Source organism: Ranitomeya imitator, chromosome 1 (genome assembly GCF_032444005.1).
Source record: "Ranitomeya imitator isolate aRanImi1 chromosome 1, aRanImi1.pri, whole genome shotgun sequence".
Taxonomy (NCBI): Eukaryota; Metazoa; Chordata; class Amphibia; order Anura; family Dendrobatidae; genus Ranitomeya; species Ranitomeya imitator.
In genome coordinates, this window is record NC_091282.1 from 646,289,917 (window position 1) to 646,310,378 (window position 20,462).

The following is a 20,462-nucleotide window of genomic DNA, read 5'->3' on the forward strand; positions in this document are numbered from 1 at the left end:
CAGTTCATTTTTCAGAAAATTTTATATCTACGACTATATGAATTTTCTCATCGTCTCTATCTGAGCCCAGTATGTGTGCACTATGTGGCGGTATTATGTGGGCACAGATCAGGGGGTGCACACGGCGTCCTACTGCTCCCGGGTGATCCCATGGGAATAGGTCTGAGCAGTTAATGGTGGCCACCATTGTGGTGAGTGCACGGCTGTAATCCCTTCACAGCAGTCACACAGGATAGGATTAGATACACAGCTCAGCAGACAGTATCACACAGGATAGGATTAGATACACGGCTCAGCAGACAGTATCACACAGGATAGCATTAGATATACAGATCAGCAGACAGTATCACACAGGATAGGATTAGATACACGGCTCAGCAGACAGTATCACACAGGATAGGATTAGATACACAGCTCAGCAGACAGTATCACACAGGATAGGATTAGATATAAGGCTCGGCAGACGGTATCACACATGATAGGATTAGATGCACAGCTCAGCAGACAGAATCACACAGGATAGGATTAGATACACGGCTCAGCAGACAGTATCACACAGGATAGGATTAGATACACGGCTCAGCAGACGGTATCACACAGGATAGGATTAGATACACGGCTCAGCAGACAGTATCACACAGGATAGGATTAGATACACGGCTCAGCAGACAGTATCACACAGGATAGGATTAGCTACATGGATCAGCAGACAGTATCACACAGGATAGGATTAGATACACAGCTCAGCAGACAGTATCACACAGGATAGGATTAGCTACATGGATCAGCAGACAGTATCACACAGGATAGGATTAGATACACAGCTCAGCAGACAGTATCACACGGGATAGGATTAGATACCACGGCTCAGCAGACAGAATCACACAGGATAGGATTAGATACACGGCTCAGCAGACAGTATCACACAGGATAGGATTAGAAACACAGCTCAGCAGACAGTATCACACAGGATAGGATTAGATACACAGCTCAGCAGACAGTATCACACAGGATAGGATTAGATACACGGCTCAGCAGACAGTATCACACAGGATAGGGTTAGATACACGGCTCAGCAGACAGTATCACACAGGATAGGGTTAGATACACGGCTCAGCAGACAGTATCACACAGGATAGGGTTAGATACACGGCTCAGCAGACAGTATCACACAGGATAGGATTAGGTACACATCTCAGCAGACAGTATCACACAGGATAGGATTAGATACACGGCTCAGCAGACAGTATCACACAGGATAGGGTTAGATACACGGCTCAGCAGACAGTATCACACAGGATAGGATTAGATACACGGCTCAGCAGACAGTATCACACAGGACAGGATTAGATACACAGCTCAGCAGACAGTATCACACAGGATAGGATTAGATACACGGCTCAGCAGACAGTATCACACAGGATAGGATTAGATACACAGCTCAGCAGACAGTATCACACAGGATAGGATTAGATACACGGCTCAGCAGACGGTATCACACAGGATAGGATTAGATACACAGCTCAGCAGACAATATCACACAGGATAGGATTAGATACACGGCTCAGCAGACAGTATCACACAGGATAGGATTAGATACACGGCTCAGCAGACAGTATCACACAGGATAGGATTAGATACACGGCTCAGCAGACAGTATCACACAGGATACGATTAGATACACAGCTCAGCAGACAGTATCACACAGGATAGGATTAGATACACAGCTCAGCAGACAGTATCACACAGGATAGGATTAGATACACGGCTCAGCAGACAGTATCACACAGGATACGATTAGATACACAGCTAAGCAGACAGTATCACACAGGATAGGATTAGATACACAGCTCAGCAGACAGCATCACACAGGATAGGATTAGATACACAGCTCAGCAGACAGTATCACACAGGAGAGGATTAGATACACAGCTCAGCAGACAGTATCACACAGGATAGGATTAGATACACGGCTCCGCAGACAGTATCACACAGGATAGGATTAGATACACGACCTGCAGATAGTATCACACAGGATAGGATTAGATGCACGGCTTTGCAGACAGTATCACACAGAATTGGATTAGATACACGGCTCCGCAGACAGTATCGCACAGGATAGGATTAGATACACGGCTCAGCAGACAGTATCGCACAGGATAGGATTAGATACACGGCTCAGCAGCCAGTATCACACAGGATAGGATTAGATACACGACCTGCAGACAGTATCACACAGGATAGGATTAGATGCACGGCTTTGCAGACAGTATCACACAGAATAGGATTAGATACACGGCTCAGCAGACAGTATCACACAGAATAGGATTAGATACACGGCTCAGCAGACAGTATCACACAGGATAGGATTAGATACACAGCTCAGCAGACAGTATCACACAGGAGAGGATTAGATACACAGCTCAGCAGACAGTATCACACAGGAGAGGATTAGATACACGGCTCAGCAGACAGTATCACACAGGATAGGATTAGATACACAGCTCAGCAGACAGTATCACACAGGATAGGATTAGATACATGGCCCAGCAGACAGTATCACACAGGATAGAATTAGATATCAGGCTCAGCAGTCAGTATCACACAGGATAGGATTAGATGCACGGCTCAGCAGACAGTATCACACAGGATAGGATTAGATGCACGGCTTTGCAGACAGTATCACACAGGATAGGATTAGATGCACGGCTTTGCAGACAGTATCACACAGAATAGGATTAGATACACAGCTCAGCAGACAGTATCACACAGGAGAGGATTAGATACACGACTCCGCAGACAGTATTACACAGGATAGGATTAGATACATGGCTCAGCAGACAGTATCACACAGGATAGGAATAGATACACGACTCAGCAGCCAGTATCACACAGGATAGGATTAGATATCAGGCTCAGCAGTCAGTATCATACAGGATAAGATTAGATACACGGCTCAGCAAACGTTATCACACAGGATAGGATTAGATACACGGATCAGCAGACAGTATCACACAGGATAGGATTAGATACACGGCTCAGCAGACAGTATCACACAGGATATGACTAGATACACGGCTCAGCAGACATTATCACACAGGAAAAGATTAGATACATGGTTGAACACACAGTATCACACAGGTTAGGATTGGATACACGGCTCAGCAGACAGTATCACACAGGATACGATTAGATACACAGCTCAGCAGACAGTATCACACAGGATAGGATTAGATACACAGCTCAGCAGACAGTATCACACAGGATAGGATTAGATACACAGCTCAGCAGCCAGTATCACACAGGATAAGATTAGATACACAGCTCAGCAGCCAGTATCACACAGGATAGGATTAGATACACAGCTCAGCAGACTGTATCACACAGGATAGGATTAGATACACAGTTCAGCAGACAGTATCACACAGGATAAGATTAGATACACAGCTCAGCAGACAGTATCACACAGGATAGGATTAGATACACAGCTCAGCAGACAGTATCACACAGGATAGGATTAGATACACGGCTCAGCAGACAGTATCACACAGGATAGGATTAGATACACAGCTCAGCAGACAGTATCACACAGGATAGGAGTAGATACACAGCTCAGCAGACAGTATCACACAGGATAGGATTAGATACACGGCTCAGCAGACAGTATCACACAGGATAAGATTAGATACACAGCTCAGCAGACAGTATCACACAGGATAGGATTAGATACACAGCTCAGCAGCCAGTATCACACAGGATAAGATTAGATACACAGCTCAGCAGACAGTATCACACAGGATAGGATTAGATACACAGCTCAGCAGCCAGTATCACACAGGATAAGATTAGATACACGGCTCAGCAGACAGTATCACACAGGATAGGATTAGATACACGGCTCAGCAGACAGTATCACACAGGATAGGATTAGATACACGGCTCAGCAGACAGTATCACACAGCATTGGATTAGATACACGGCTCAGCAGACAGTATCACACAGGATAGGATTAGATACACGGCTCAGCAGACAGTATCACACAGGATAGGGTTAGATACACGGCTCAGCAGACAGTATCACACAGGATAGGGTTAGATACACGGCTCAGCAGACAGTATCACACAGGATAGGGTTAGATACACGGCTCAGCAGACAGTATCACACAGGATAGGATTAGGTACACAGCTCAGCAGACAGTATCACACAGGATAGGATTAGATACACGGCTCAGCAGACAGTATCACACAGGATAGGGTTAGATACACGGCTCAGCAGACAGTATCACACAGGATAGGATTAGATACACGGCTCAGCAGACAGTATCACACAGGATAGGATTAGATACACGGCTCAGCAGACAGTATCACACAGGATAGGATTAGATACACAGCTCAGCAGACGGTATCACACAGGATAGGATTAGATACACGGCTCAGCAGACGGTATCACACAGGATAGGATTAGATACACAGCTCAGCAGACAATATCACACAGGATAGGATTAGATACACGGCTCAGCAGACAGTATCACACAGGATAGGGTTAGATACACGGCTCAGCAGACAGTATCACACAGGATAGGATTAGATACACGGCTCAGCAGACAGTATCACACAGGATAGGATTAGATACACGGCTCAGCAGACAGTATCACACAGGATAGGACTAGATACACAGCTCAGCAGACAGCATCACACAGGATAGGATTAGATACACAGCTCAGGAGACAGTATCACACAGGATAGTATTAGATACATGGCTCAGCAGCCAGTATCACACAGGATAGGATTAGATACGCGGCTCCGCAGACAGTATCGCACAGGATAGGATTAGATACACGGCTCAGCAGCCAGTATCACACAGGATAGGATTAGATACACGGCTCCGCAGACAGTATCACACAGGATAGGATTAGATACACGACCTGCAGATAGTATCACACAGGATAGGATTAGATACACAGCTCAGCAGACAGTATCGCACAGGATAGGATTAGATACATGGCTCAGCAGCCAGTATCACACAGGATAGGATTAGATACACGACCTGCAGACAGTATCACACAGGATAGGATTAGATGCACGGCTCAGCAGCCAGTATCACACAGGATAGGATTAGATACACGACCTGCAGACAGTATCACACAGGATAGGATTAGATGCACGGCTTTGCAGACAGTATCACACAGAATAGGATTAGATACACGGCTCAGCAGACAGTATCACACAGAATAGGATTAGATACACGGCTCAGCAGACAGTATCACACAGGATAGGATTAGATACACAGCTCAGCAGACAGTATCACACAGGAGAGGATTAGATACACAGCTCAGCAGACAGTATCACACAGGAGAGGATTAGATACACAGCTCAGCAGACAGTATCACACAGGATAGGATTAGATACATGGCCCAGCAGACAGTATCACACAGGATAGAATTAGATATCAGGCTCAGCAGTCAGTATCACACAGGATAGGATTAGATGCACGGCTCAGCAGACAGTATCACACAGGATAGGATTAGATGCATGGCTTTGCAGACAGTATCACACAGGATAGGATTAGATGCACGGCTTTGCAGACAGTATCACACAGAATAGGATTAGATACACAGCTCAGCAGACAGTATCACACAGGAGAGGATTAGATACACGACTCCGCAGACAGTATCACACAGGATAGGATTAGATACATGGCTCAGCAGACAGTATCACACAGGATAGGATTAGATACACGGCTCAGCAGCCAGTATCACACAGGATAGGATTAGATATCAGGCTCAGCAGTCAGTATCATACAGGATAAGATTAGATACACGGCTCAGCAAACGTTATCACACAGGATAGGATTAGATACACGGCTCAGCAGACAGTATCACACAGGATAGGATTAGATACACGGCTCAGCAGACAGTATCACACAGGATATGACTAGATACACGGCTCAGCAGACATTATCACACAGGAAAAGATTAGATACATGGTTGAACACACAGTATCACACAGGTTAGGATTGGATACACGGCTCAGCAGACAGTATCACACAGGATACGATTAGATACACAGCTCAGCAGACAGTATCACACAGGATAGGATTAGATACACAGCTCAGCAGACAGTATCACACAGGATAGGATTAGATACACGGCTCAGCAGACAGTATCACACAGGATAAGATTAGATACACAGCTCAGCAGCCAGTATCACACAGGATAGGATTAGATACACAGCTCAGCAGACTGTATCACACAGGATAGGATTAGATACACAGTTCAGCAGACAGTATCACACAGGATAAGATTAGATACACAGCTCAGCAGACAGTATCACACAGGATAGGATTAGATACACAGCTCAGCAGACAGTATCACACAGGATATAATTAGATACACGGCTCAGCAGACAGTATCACACAGGATAGGATTAGATACACGGCTCAGCAGCCAGTATCACACAGGATAGGATTAGATACACGACCTGCAGACAGTATCACACAGGATAGGATTAGATGCACGGCTTTGCAGACAGTATCACACAGAATAGGATTAGATACACGGCTCAGCAGACAATATCACACAGAATAGGAATAGATACACGGCTCAGCCGACAGTATCACACAGGATACGATTAGATACACAGCTCAGCAGACAGTATCACACAGGATAGGATTAGATACACAGCTCAGCAGACAGTATCACACAGGATAGGAGTAGATACACAGCTCAGCAGACAGTATCACACAGGATAGGATTAGATACACAGCTCAGCAGACTGTATCACACAGGATAGGATTAGATACACAGTTCAGCAGACAGTATCACACAGGATAAGATTAGATACACAGCTCAGCAGACAGTATCACACAGGATAGGATTAGATACACGGCTCAGCAGACAGTATCACACAGGATAGGATTAGATACACGGCTCAGCAGACAGTATTACACAGGATAAGATTAGATACACAGCTCAGCAGACAGTATCACACAGGATAGGATTAGATACACAGCTCAGCAGCCAGTATCACACAGGATAAGATTAGATACACAGCTCAGCAGACAGTATCACACAGGATAGGATTAGATACACAGCTCAGCAGACAGTATCACACAGGATAGGATTAGATACACAGCTCAGCAGCCAGTATCACACAGGATAGGATTAGATACACGGCTCAGCAGACAGTATCACACAGGATTGGATTAGATACACGGCTCAGCAGACAGTATCACACAGGATAGGATTAGATACACAGCTCAGCAGACAGTATCACACAGGATAGGATTAGATACATACAGGGTCAGAGTAACATACATGACGGTGCCGGACATGCTGTCACATAGTGCACACTTCAATTCTGACTATACTACATCTTCATCTTGTCCTCTCATCTTTTCTCCCCTCCTTTCTTCTCTTCTCTCTTCTATTCTCTCCTCTGGTGTCTTTTTCCTCTCCTCACATCTCTTCTCTCTTTTCCTCTTCTTTATTCTCTTCTTCTTCCTTCTCCTTCTCTCTTCGCAAATACTTTTCCTTTTTTTCCTGTCTCCCCTCTTCTTTTCTCCCTCTTCTACAATCTTCTTCTCTCCCCCTCATCTCTCCTCACTTTTTTTTTATTTTTCTCCTTCTTCTGCCAGCTCCTCTGTTCTCCCCTCTTTTCCATGTCTTCTCATCTTCTCCCCTCTTTTGCTTGTCTCCCCTTTTCCCCTCTTATGCTCTCCTTTCCCTTTCTTCTCCTCTCCTTTCCCCTCTTATTTTATCCTCTCTTCTCTCCTTTAATCTTCTCTCTTCCCTCTTCTCCTCCTCTTTTCCCCTCTCTCTTCCTTCTTTTCTTCTCCCCTTTCTCCTTTTCTCCCATTTTCTCCTTTTCCCCTCTTCTCTCACTTCTTCTTTCACCTCTTTTTCCCCTCCTCTCTTATTTTCCCTTTCCCATCTTCTCTCCTTTCCCCTCTCCCCTACCTCTCCCCTCTTCTCTTCTCCTTTCCCCTATTATCTCCTACCCTCCATCCTTAGGTAAATTCTTCTCTCCTGGTTCTAACTCTTCTCCCTCATCTGATCCTAATTCTGCAGAAAGTTCCCTTTTCCCTCCTCAGTGTGAGAAGAAATGAGGGGGTCCGCCTGGTCGGTGGGATAGATATGGTGTGAGGACATTTTTATTGGTGTCTATGAATGTGGCCATCAGCAGGCTGAGCACCCGGTGGGATGATGAGAGTTGCACTGCCCCTCCCTATCCTATGTACACGGGGGCTGATGCCTTCAGATGAGAGCAGCTGTGGGGTGGGAGAGGAACATCAGAGGTGGGAGAGGAACATCAGAGGTGGGAGAGGAACATCAGAGGTCGGAGAGGAGCATCAGAGGTGGCAGGGGAGCATCAGAGGTGGCAGGGGAGTTCCAGAGGTGGGAAGGGAGCATCAGTGGTGGCAGAGGAGCATAAGTTGTGGCAAAGGACCATCAGTGGTCGGAGAGGAGCATCAGACTTGACAGAGGAGCATCTGTGGTGGGAGTGGGGCATCAGAAGTGGGAGAGGAACATCAGAGGACCATCAGTGGTGATAGAGGAGGATTAGTGGTGGAAGAGGTCCATTAGTGGGGGCAGAGGAGCATCAGTGGTGGGAGACAGCTCTCAGCCATGATCACCCAGGACCAGGACTAAGGTGGTGGCCACCTCCCGGAATATGAGGGCTTTGCCTAGAAGTCAACGTCTGAGCCCTGAGTGGGATTCTGGTCTGTCCGCGGAGATGGTGCTGCGCCCCCCCTGGATCCTGGCTGGCCTCATGGTGGCCCTTCTGTCGGGCGCGGTGACCTCCTGCCCCGACTTCTGCAGGTGTTACGGGCCCTTGCTGCAATGTCTGGAGCCCAACACCATCAGCAACATCTCGCTCCTCCGAGACGTGGAGAACATCACCGAAGCGTGAGTCCCATTCTGCCTCTGCCCTCAGTACAAGTTTTCTGCTCCAAGTTCCTTCTTGACCCAAATGACTAAAAGTGTGATGGGCGGAGGTGATCGAGAGAAAGACGTGCAGATCTCTGGGATCCCTCACCGGGATCTACTGATACTTTGGGTTTAGTACCCGGATTAGGTTAGAAATAGAAACGTAAAATGAGGAGAAGAAGAGATATAGAAATGCGGAGAGGGAGAAGGGGCTAATAATGGGAAGAAAGGGGTATGGCGCCAACATAGGCAGCAGCGCACTGCCTGCATCTAAGTACAGAGATTCTTACCAGAAGAGACTGCAGTCTACATGTGAGACAGAAAGAGAATACATTATAGATAATAGCGAGATGATAGATAATAGATAGGTAATAGATAATATGTAGATAGATAGACAGATAGATAATGTATAGATAGACAATAGATAGATAGATATGGGATAGATAATAGATGATAGATAGATAGATAGATAGATAGATAGATAGATATGGGATAGATAATAGATGATAGATAGATAGATAGATAATAGATAGATGATAGATTATAGATAGATAGATAGATAGATAGATGATAGATAGATGATAGATAATAGATAGATAGATATTAGATAGATAGATAATAGATGATGGATAGATAGATGATAGATAGATGATAGATAATAGATAGATAGATATTAGATAGATAAATAGATGATGGATGGATAGATAATAGATAGATGATAGGTAGATAATAGCTACATAATAGATAATAGATGGATAAATAGATAGATGATAGATATTTGATAGATACATAATTGATGAGTATCTATCTAATGTCTCCATAATCTGACTGTTTATAAATAATTTCAATCTTTCTACCTATCTCATTTTATCTATTGTCTGTTATCTAGTTATGTATCAATTATTCATCTCATGTCTATGTACCTCATCTATCTACTATGTTTTTCTCTATTAATCTAATATCTATCATTTACTGGAGATATTATCTATCAATTATTGATTTTATGTCTATTTTTTTATTTGTTAATCAAATATATATTCCCTTTCTATCTATCTATCTATCTATCTATCTATCTATCTATCTATCTATCTATCTATCTTCTATCTATTATTTATTATCTATTTATTATCTATCTATTATCTATCTATTATCTATCTCATTATTATCCGTAATCTAATATCTATCTACTGTATTATCTATCATCTATTATCTCTCTATCTATCCTTCTATCTATTATCTATCTATCTATCTATCTATCTATCTATCTATTATCTATCTATCTATCTATTATCTATCTATCTATCTATTATCTATCTATCTATTATCTATCTATTATTTATCTATCTATCTATCTATCTATCTATCTATCTATCTATCTATCTATCATCTATCTATTATCTATCTATCTATTATCTATCTATCTATTATCTATCTATCTATTATCTATCTATCTATCTATCTATCTATCTATTATCTATCTATTATTTATCTATCTATCTATCATCTATCTATTATCTATCTATTATCTATCTATCTATCTGTCTATTATCTATCTATTATCTATATTTTATCAATCTTTTATCTATCTATCTATCTATCTATCTATCTATCTATCTATCTATCTATCTATCTATCTATCTATCTGTCTATTATCTATCTATTATCTGTCTGTCTATTATCTATCTATCTATCTATTATATATTATCTATCTATTATCTATTCATCTATCCTCGCCCCTTAGACCCGTGTGTAGTATCAGATCTCAGAGCACACTGACGCCGGCTCGTTCTCAGACTTTTTATCTCTTTGTATGAAGATCTGTATCGGTGCAGATAGACCAATACATGATAGATCACATTGGCACAGCATGTCCAATCCTTATGAGATGGACCGAAAGCACAGCATGGACTGGCTGATAACAGATAATAATAGTTTGCTTCCAACAACTTAAGAAGATTGGAAGAAATAAGGACCCCCATATATCTATTCATATACTTTTGCCTTTACAACAGAGATGCCACTTAATGGATAAGAATGGTGTATAAGTGTAAATGTGAGAGACGGTGACATAAAGAATTCATAACGACGTTGCGAATAAAATGCAAAAATGATAAAAATACCATTGTGAAGATGGGATAATGGTGGCCAGTGTTTATAGAGCGTGGCCACTGTGCGGCTAATGGCCTCATCCTCTGACTGCGCTCCTTGCTGGGCCTGACTTATTCATGGGCTGTGGAGAGCGACTTCCGGCAATTGCAGGGTCTGATGGAAGCCCCCCACAGTGCTGGGTCTGATGGAAACCCCCCAAGGTGCAGGGTCTGATGGAAGCCCCCAAGGTGCAGGGTCTGACGGAAGCCCAAAAGGTGCAGGGTCTGATGAAAGCCCCCAAGGTGCAGGGTCTGATGGAAGCCCCCAAGGTGCAGGGTCTGATGGAAGCCCCCAAGGTGCAGGGTCTGATGGAAGCCCAAAAGGTGCAGGGTCTGATGACAGCCCCCAAGGTGCAGGGTCTGATGGAAGCCCCCCAAGGTGCAGGGTCTGATGGAGGCCCAAAAGGTGCAGGGTCTGATGAAAGCCCCCAAGGTGCAGGGTCTGATGGAAGCCCCCAAAGGGCAGAGTCTGATGGAAGCCCCCCCAAGGTGCAGGGTCTGATGGAAGCCCCCCTCGGTGCTGGGTCTGATGGAAGCCCCCAAATGGCAGAGTCTGATGGAAGCCCCCAAGGTGCAGGGTCTGATGGAAGCCCCCCAAGGTGCAGGGTCTGATGGAAGCCCCCCAAGTTGCAGGGTCTGATGGAAGCCCCCCAAGGTGCAGGGACTGATGGAAGCCCCCCAAAGTGCAGGGTCTGATGGAAGCCCCCAAAGGTGCAGGGTCTGATGGAAGCCCAAAAGGTGCAGGGTCTGATGGAAGCCCCCCAAAGTGCAGGGTCTGATGGAAGCCCCCAAAGGTGCAGGGTCTGATGGAAGCCCCCCAAGGTGCAGGGTCTGATGGAAGCCCAAAAGGTGAAGGGTCTGATGGAAGCCCCCCAAAGTGCAGGGTCTGATGGAAGCCCCCAAAGGTGCAGGGTCTGATGGAAGCCCAAAAGGTGCAGGGTCTGATGAAAGCCCCCAAGGTGCAGGGTCTGATGGAAGCCCCCAAAGGGCAGGGTCTGATGGAAGCCCCCTCGGTGCTGGGTCTGATGGAAGCCCCCAAATGGCAGAGTCTGATGGAAGCCCCCAAGGTGCAGGGTCTGATGGAAGCCCCCCAAGGTGCACGGTCTGAAGGAAGCCCCCCAAGGTGCAGGGTCTGACGGAAGCCCCCCAAGGTGCAGGGTCTGATGGAAGACCCCAAGGTGCAGGGTCTGATGGAAGCCCCCCAAGGTGCAGGGTCTGATGGAAGCCCCCCAAGGTGCAGGGTCAGATGGAAGCCCCCCAAGGTGCAGGGTCTGATGGAAGCCCCCCAAGGTGCAGGGTCTGATGGAAGTCCCCGAAGGTGCAGGGTCTGATGGAAGTCCCCGAAGGTGCAGGGTCTGATGGAAGCCCCCCAAGTTGCAGGGTCTGTGCCCTGCAGGAATACTCTTTGGGTCGCTCCACAACAGTTGGGGGCTTACTAGCAGCAGCTGCACTGAACCCCACATTGCTCCAATGGTCCCGATGTGTTCTGCGAGCAGATAATGGGGGTTATACATACACCAGGTTCCTGAAGTACATCGCACCATAAAGAGGTTAAAAAACCTTCCACCAGTTGTAAATATGGAGTGATCTGGGTTATTTGTAGCCCTGGTGTCCTGACCGCTCCAAGGTCTCCGAGTGGAGGCTTGTGACCTACTCAGACAATCACAATGATTGCCCCCCTCATGGCCCCTCCACCTACACAAAGAGATTGATACACAGCTTAAAAACTGTGATTAAGTATTTTTCCTATTCTAAAAAATACCTGGTGGTCTAGGGCAACAAAAGTATTATTACGGTAATAAAGTAATGAAGGCAGTGAAATTGTTAATGATAAGCTCCCTGGTGGTCTATGGAAGTAAAATATTTCATTTATAAAAGCTTTGGTAGTTTGGTTTAGTGCTATAAAAGGGTTAGTGGTTTAGGATGGTAAAAGGGAGATCATAATGATAATGTTCCTGGCAGTCGAGAGTGGTCAGAAGTAAAGAAATTTTACTTATGGTCTCAGATGGTGAAGAGGTCAATAATAAAACTCCATGGTAGACTGTCACTAGGCTAATGAAAGAGTTAAAGATAATATAGCTCACTGTCCGGGGTAGTCATAAAGTTAATGATAATATCCTGTCCAGGGTGGTGAAAGAGATGATGATAAATTTTGTATCACCATTTGATAAGCACTGTATGGTGGTATTGTATGAACTTTATATGACGATATTGTATGATCACTGTGTGGCGGTATTGTATGAGCACTGTATGACAGTATTGTATGAGCACTGTATCATGGTATTGTATGAGCGCCATTTGATTGTATTGTATGAGCACTGTATGGCGGTATAGTATGAGCACTGTATGGCGGTATTGTATAAGCACTGTTTAGCAGAATTGTATGAGCACTGTATGGCGGTATTGTATGAGCGCTATATTACTGTATTGTGTGAACACTGTTTGGTAGTATTGTATGAGCGCTATATGACTGTATTGTATGAGCACTGTATGGCGGTATTATATCAGAGCAATATGACTAGTGTATGAGTACTGTATGGCAGTATTATATGAGCGCTATATGACTGTACTGTATGAGCACTGTATGGAGGTATTCTATGAGCACTGTATGGCGGTATTGTATGAGCGCTATATAACTGTATTGTGTGAGCACTGTTTGGTAGTGTTGTATGAGCGCTATATGATTGTACTGTATGAGCACTGTATGGCGGTATTATATGAGAGCAATATGACTATTGTGTGAGTACTCTATAGCAGTATTATATGAGTGCTATATCACTGTATTGTATGAGCACTGTTTGGTGGTATCGAATGACAGTATTGCTTGAGCACTATATGGCAGTATTGTATAAGTACTATATGACAGTATTGTATGAGCACTATAAGAAGTATTATATGAGCACTGTTTGGTGGTATTGTATGAGCACTATATGACAGTATTGTATGAGCACTGTATTGCGGTATTGTATGAGCACTATATGACAGTATTGTATGAGCACCGTATGGCGGTATTGTATGACCACTATATGGCAGTATTGTATGAGCGTGGTATTGTATGAGTACTATATGACAGTATTGTATGAGCACTGTATGGCGGTATTGTATGAGTACTATATGACAGTATTGTATGAGCACTGTATAGCAGTATTGTATGAGTTCTATATGACTGTATTGTATGAGCACTGTATGGCGGTATTGTATAAGATTTATAAGACAGTATTGTATGAGCACTGTATGACAGTATTGTATGAGCACTGTGTGGCGATATTGTATGAGTACTATATGACAGTATTATATGAGCACTGTATGGCGGTATTGTATGAGTACTATACGTGGGCAGCACGGTGGCGCAGTGGTTAGCACTACAGCCTTGCAGCGCTGGGGTCCTGGGTTCTAATCCCACCCAGGACAACATCTGCAAAGAGTTTGTATGTTCTCTCCGTGTTTGCGTGGGTTTCCTCCGGGCACTCCGGTTTCCTCCCACATTCCAAAGACATACTGATAGGAATTCTAGATTGTGAGCCCAATCGGGGACAGTGATGATAATGTGTGCAAACTGTAAAGCTCTGCGGAATATGTTAGCGCTATATAAAAATAAAGATTATTATACGACAGTATTGTATGAGCACTGTATGGTGGTATTGTATGAGTACTATATGACAGTATTCTATGAGCACTGTATGGCAGTATTGTATGAGTACTATATGAAAGTATTGTATGATCACTGTATGGCGGTATTGTATGAGTGCTATATGACAGTATTCTATGAGCACTGTATGGCGGTATTGTATGAGTACTATATGACAGTATTATATGATCACTGTATGGCGGTATTTTATGAGTACTATATGACAGTATTTTATGATCACTGTTTGGCGGTATTGTATGAGTACTATTTAACAGTATTGTATGAGCACTGTATGGCGGTATTGTATGAGTACTATATGACAGTATTGTAAGATCATTGTATGGCGGTATTGTATGAGTACTATATGAACAGTATTCTATGAGCACTGTGTGGCGGTATTGTATGAGTACTATATGACAGTATTCTATGAGCACTGTATGGCGGTATTGTATGAGTACTATATGACAGTATTGTATGATCACTGTATGGTGGTATTGTATGAGTACTATATGACAGTATTCTATGAGCACTGTATGGCAGTATTGTATGAGTACTATATGACAATATTGTATGAGCACTGTATGGCGGTATGGTATGAGTACTATATGACATTATTCTATGAGTACTGTATGGTGGAATTGTATGAGTACTATATGACAGTATTCTATGAGCACTGTATGGTGGTACTGTATGAGTACTATATGACAGTATTGTATGAGCACTGTGTGGCAGTATTGTATGAGCACAATAGACAGTATTGTATGAGCACTGTTTGGCGGTATTGTATAAGCATTATATGACAATATTGTATAAGCACTGTGTGGCGGTATTGTATGAGCACTATAGACAGTATTGTATGAGCACTGTTTGGCGGTATTGTATAAGCATTATATGACAATATTGTATGAGCACTGTATGGTGGTATGGTAGGTATTGTATGAGTACTATATGACAGTATTGTATGATCACTGTATGGTGGTATTGTATGAGTACTATATGACAGTATTGTATGATCATTGTATGGTGGTATTGTATGAGTACTGTATGACAGTATTCGATAAGCACTGTATGGCAGTATTGTATGAGCACTATATGACAGTATTGTATGAGCACTGTATGGCGGTATTGTATGAGTACTATATGACAGTATTCTATGAGTACTGTATGGTGGAATTGTATGAGTACTATATGACAATATTCTATGAGCACTGTATGGCGGTATTGTATTGTACTGATACTTTGTTACAGAATATTCTATCTATTGTATGTAATCCTATGTGATACTATTACACTTGACTGTAGGGTGGGCTCATCCTGATTGCTAGGGGGGAAGGGGTGTTACTACTCACAGTGGGGAAGATTGCTATGTTCCCACCCTTTGTAAATTTAAGATGAGGCTGGGTGTCTCTGGGGGAGGGGTATATTAGCACTATGGGTGTAAGAGCCTCGGCTGGAGGACCAATCAGTAGTAGTTGTTTATTGCCCCTCCTTAGCATCTCCTGATATAGCCCCTTGCATGGGGCTGCTGCCCTCATTTCCCTGGAGGCAGCTTCCCTTCTTGTATGAGTTGCGGAAGCCCTGTGGAGTTCATGGCACAAATGTGGAAATCTCCTGTTCGTCTCATAACAAATTGTATAAATAAGGAAAATAATAATACAATTATAATAATACCAATATATAATAATAATATCAATATGTAAATAATAATACTAACATATGATATAAATAATAATATCAATATATAATAATAATAATAACAATATATAATATAAATAATAATACCAATATATAACATAAATAATACCGTAATATCAAAATGTAATTAATAATACCAATATATGATATAAATAATAATACCAATATATAATAATAATACCAATATATGATATACATAATAATAACAATGCATAATATTAATACCAATATATAATATGATACAAATACATAATAATAATACAAATATCTAATCCTATCCTGTGTGATACTGTCTGCTGAGCTGTGTATCTTATCCTATCCTGTGTGATACTGACTGCTGAGCTGTGTATCTAATCCTATCCTGTGTGATACTGTCTGCTGAGCCGTGTATCTAATCCTATCCTGTGTGATACTGTCTGCTGAGCTGTGTATCTTATCCTATCCTGTGTGATACTGTCTGCTGAGCTGTGTATCTAATCCTATCTTGTGTGATACTGTCTGCTGAGCCGTGTATCTAATCCTATCCTGTGTGATACTGTCTGCTGAGCCGTGTATCTAATCCTATCCTGTGTGATAATGTCTGCTGAGCTGTGTATCTAATCCTATCCTGTGTGATACTGTCTGCTGAGCCGTGTATCTAATCCTATCCTGTGTGATACTGTCTGCTGAGCTGTGTATCTAATCCTGTCCTGTTTGATACTGTCTGCTGAGCTGTGTATCCAATCTTATCCTGTGTGATATTGTCTGCTGAGCCGTGTATCTAATCCCATCATGTGTGATACTGTCTGCTGAGCCATGTATCTAATCCTATCCTGTGTGACAATGTCTGGGGGCTGGTATCAGGGGTTAGGTTACTTGTCCCTCTAGTTTGTCCATCCTGCCACCCTGCAGACACAGTACAGCTGGTGGTCCTTCCCAAGGACATTATACAGCGACTAAGGGGTTAACTCCCTAGTAGAGTAATGGAAGCCATGTAGTGGGGGCCTGGGCAGTGATGGTGATGGGGGGGCACATGAAGGCTGCTCTGCATATTGGGAGATATCACCTTACAGGGCTTTTAAGTGGAGTGTGTTGTGTATACATAGAAATGTCTGGAGACCAACTGGGGATTGTACACTGCACCAAACCTGCAGCTGGTGCAACCTGTAGAGGCTAGCGAGGGTCCGGATGATGGGGGTGACGCACTCCTCATATCTGTCTATCTATTCAGATAGGCTTTATTGGACTACTACATGTAGCACGGCAAAGCAAGTGGTAAAATAATGGGGTGATGGGAATAGGTCCGCATCCAGGGTGGGGTACCGAAGTATGGAGATGAAGTCTGGGAGGAGATCAGAGTTTCCTGAAGTGGCCCTTACTGCGGAGTATATGGGGCACCTCAGCAAGAAGTGGGCCTCATCCTCTACAGCCTCCTGGGGGCGCTGCTGGCAGAGTCTGCTCTCTCGGGGCTTGTAGTTCTGTCGGTCCGGCCCGGATTCGATAAGAAGGCTGTGGACTCAGTCTGTACCATCCCAAGATCTGTCGCTCTTTGAGGTTTGCTCGTTCCTCTATGTATGGGGCCAGTGTGTATTCCCTCTGTAGTATCTGGCATAGCGTCAGTTTCCGGGTTTTTCATGTCGTTCCTCCAGATGCTGAGATATTCCTCTTGGCCTTAATTTACTGTCTCCCGGATTTCACCTTTTTTCAGACCATGTAGGTTGGTGGCTTGGTCAGGCTGGTTTGGGATGATTTGTGTTGGGATGCTCCATTCTCCTGGGGCTTCCTCGTGTAGCAAGGCTTTGTGACGGCAGGAGCTGGGACTACAGGTCCTTCTCAAAAAATTAGCATATAGTGTTAAATTTCATTATTTACCATAATGTAATGATTACAATTAAACTTTCATATATTATAGATTCATTATCCACCAACTGAAATTTGTCAGGTCTTTTATTGTTTTAATACTGATGATTTTGGCATACAACTCCTGATAACCCAAAAAACCTGTCTCAATAAATTAGCATATTTCACCCATCCAATCAAATAAAAGTGTTTTTTAATAACAAACAAAAAAACCAACAAATAATAATGTTCAGTTATGCACTCAATACTTGGTCGGGAATCCTTTGGCAGAAATGACTGCTTCAATGCGGCGTGGCATGGAGGCAATCAGCCTGTGACACTGCTGAGATGTTATGGAGGCCCAGGATGCTTCAATAGCGGCCTTAAGCTCATCCAGAGTGTTGGGTCTTGCGTCTCTCAACTTTCTCTTCACAATATCCCACAGATTCTCTATGGGGTTCAGGTCAGGAGAGTTGGCAGGCCAATTGAGCACAGTAATACCATGGTGAGTAAACCATTTACCAGTGGTTTTGGCACTGTGAGCGGGTGCCAGGTCGTGCTGAAAAATGAAATCTTCATCTCCATAAAGCATTTCAGCCGATGGAAGCATGAAGTGCTCCAAAATCTCCTGATAGCTAGCTGCATTGACCCTGCCCTTGATGACCAACACCAGCAGCTGACATGGCACCCCACACCATCACTGACTGTGGGTACTTGACACTGGACTTCAGGCATTTTGGCATTTCCTTCTCCCCAGTCTTCCTCCAGACTCTGGCACCTTGATTTCCGAATGACATGCAAAATTTGCTTTCATCAGAAAAAAGTACTTAGCAACAGTCCAGTGCTGCTTCTCTGTAGCCCAGGTCAGGCGCCTCTGCCGCTGTTTATGGTTCAAAAGTGGCTTTACCTGGGGAATGCGGCACCTGTAGCCCATTTCCTGCACACGCCTGTGCACGGTGGCTCTGGATGTTTCCACACCAGACTCAGTCCACTGCTTCCTCAGGTTCCCCAAGGTCTGGAATCGGTCCTTCTCCACAATCTTCCTCAGGGTCCGGTCTCCTCTTTTCGTTGTACAGCGTTTTCTGCCACATTGTTTCCTTCCAACAGACTTACCATTGAGGTGCCTTGATACAGCACTCTGGGAACAGCCTATTTGTTGAGAAATTTCTTTCTGGGTCTTACCCTCTTGCTTGAGGGTGTCAATGATGGCCTTCTTGACATCTGTCAGGTCGCTAGTCTTACCCATGATGGGGGTTTTGAGTAAAGAACCAGGCAGGGAGTTTATAAAAGCCTCAGGTATCTTTTGCATGTGTTTAGAGTTAATTAGTTGATTCATAAGATTAGGGTAATAGGTCGTTTAGAGAACCTTTTCTTGATATGCTAATTTATTGAGACAGGTTTTTTGGGTTATCAGGAGTTGTATGCCAAAATCATCAGTATTAAAACAATAAAAGACCTGACAAATTTCAGTTGGTGGATAATGAATCTATAATATATGAAAGTTTAATTGTAATCATTACATTATGGTAAATAATGAAATTTAACACTATATGCTAATTTTTTGAGAAGGACCTGTACATTGTAGATGAGCTTTGAGTGATAGCGTCTACTTATGGATTGCAAGGCGTAGTGAGAATCTGCCCAGCTCTTCTCATTACGCGCTGTTTGATGTGCTCGGATGGGCTTGGGGGAGGTGTTTGCAGAATTCTCAGTGGCTTATTTCTGTTGGCCAAGCATCCCACTTTGACCAGTTTGGGGTTGAAACTGGACCCGACTTCTCTGTCCTACAGAAGGATTGGGCCAATGATGTATCAGGTGCCTTCAGATGGTGCAGACATCTTCTTATGGCATGGAAGGTTTTGCAACCCTTGTCTTTCAGCAACCCTATGGCTTTCTTAAAGTTCCCTTATTGGCTGAGGTCTAGACCCGGCTGGGTGTACTTGTTGATTTCTGTAAGTGGAAAGTTGACTATTATGAAGGAGGGATGTCTAGCTGGTTTCTGCTTTCTTTTCTGGAACACCATAATATTAGGTTTCTTCCGGTTGATTGGCAGTGCCCATGTGGTCCTGGATGTCTCTAGGATTTTCAGATTATTGTGGAGACCTTTCTCAGTTGGTGATAGCAGCACCAGGTCAGCATACAGCAGAAATTTCACCTGTGTGTCATGGAAGGTGAGTTCAGCTCGTTGATGTAAATGTTGAAGAGCGATGGACTGAGGCTGTAGGCCTGTCTCACTCCATAGCTC

The 20,462-nt window shown here is 43.7% G+C and overlaps 1 protein-coding gene across 1 annotated transcript in view; it reads left to right on the forward strand.

The window, feature by feature from the left end:
- Window positions 1-8,739: 8,739 nt before the first annotated feature.
- Window positions 8,740-20,462, forward strand: part of NTRK1 (neurotrophic receptor tyrosine kinase 1) — a 120,625-nt gene continuing 108,902 nt past the window's right edge. The window contains exon 1 of the mRNA XM_069728778.1: window positions 8,740-8,908. Within this exon, the coding sequence (XP_069584879.1) occupies window positions 8,772-8,908 (137 nt within the window). The 5' untranslated portion in view covers window positions 8,740-8,771. The remainder of the gene's footprint in view (window positions 8,909-20,462) is intronic.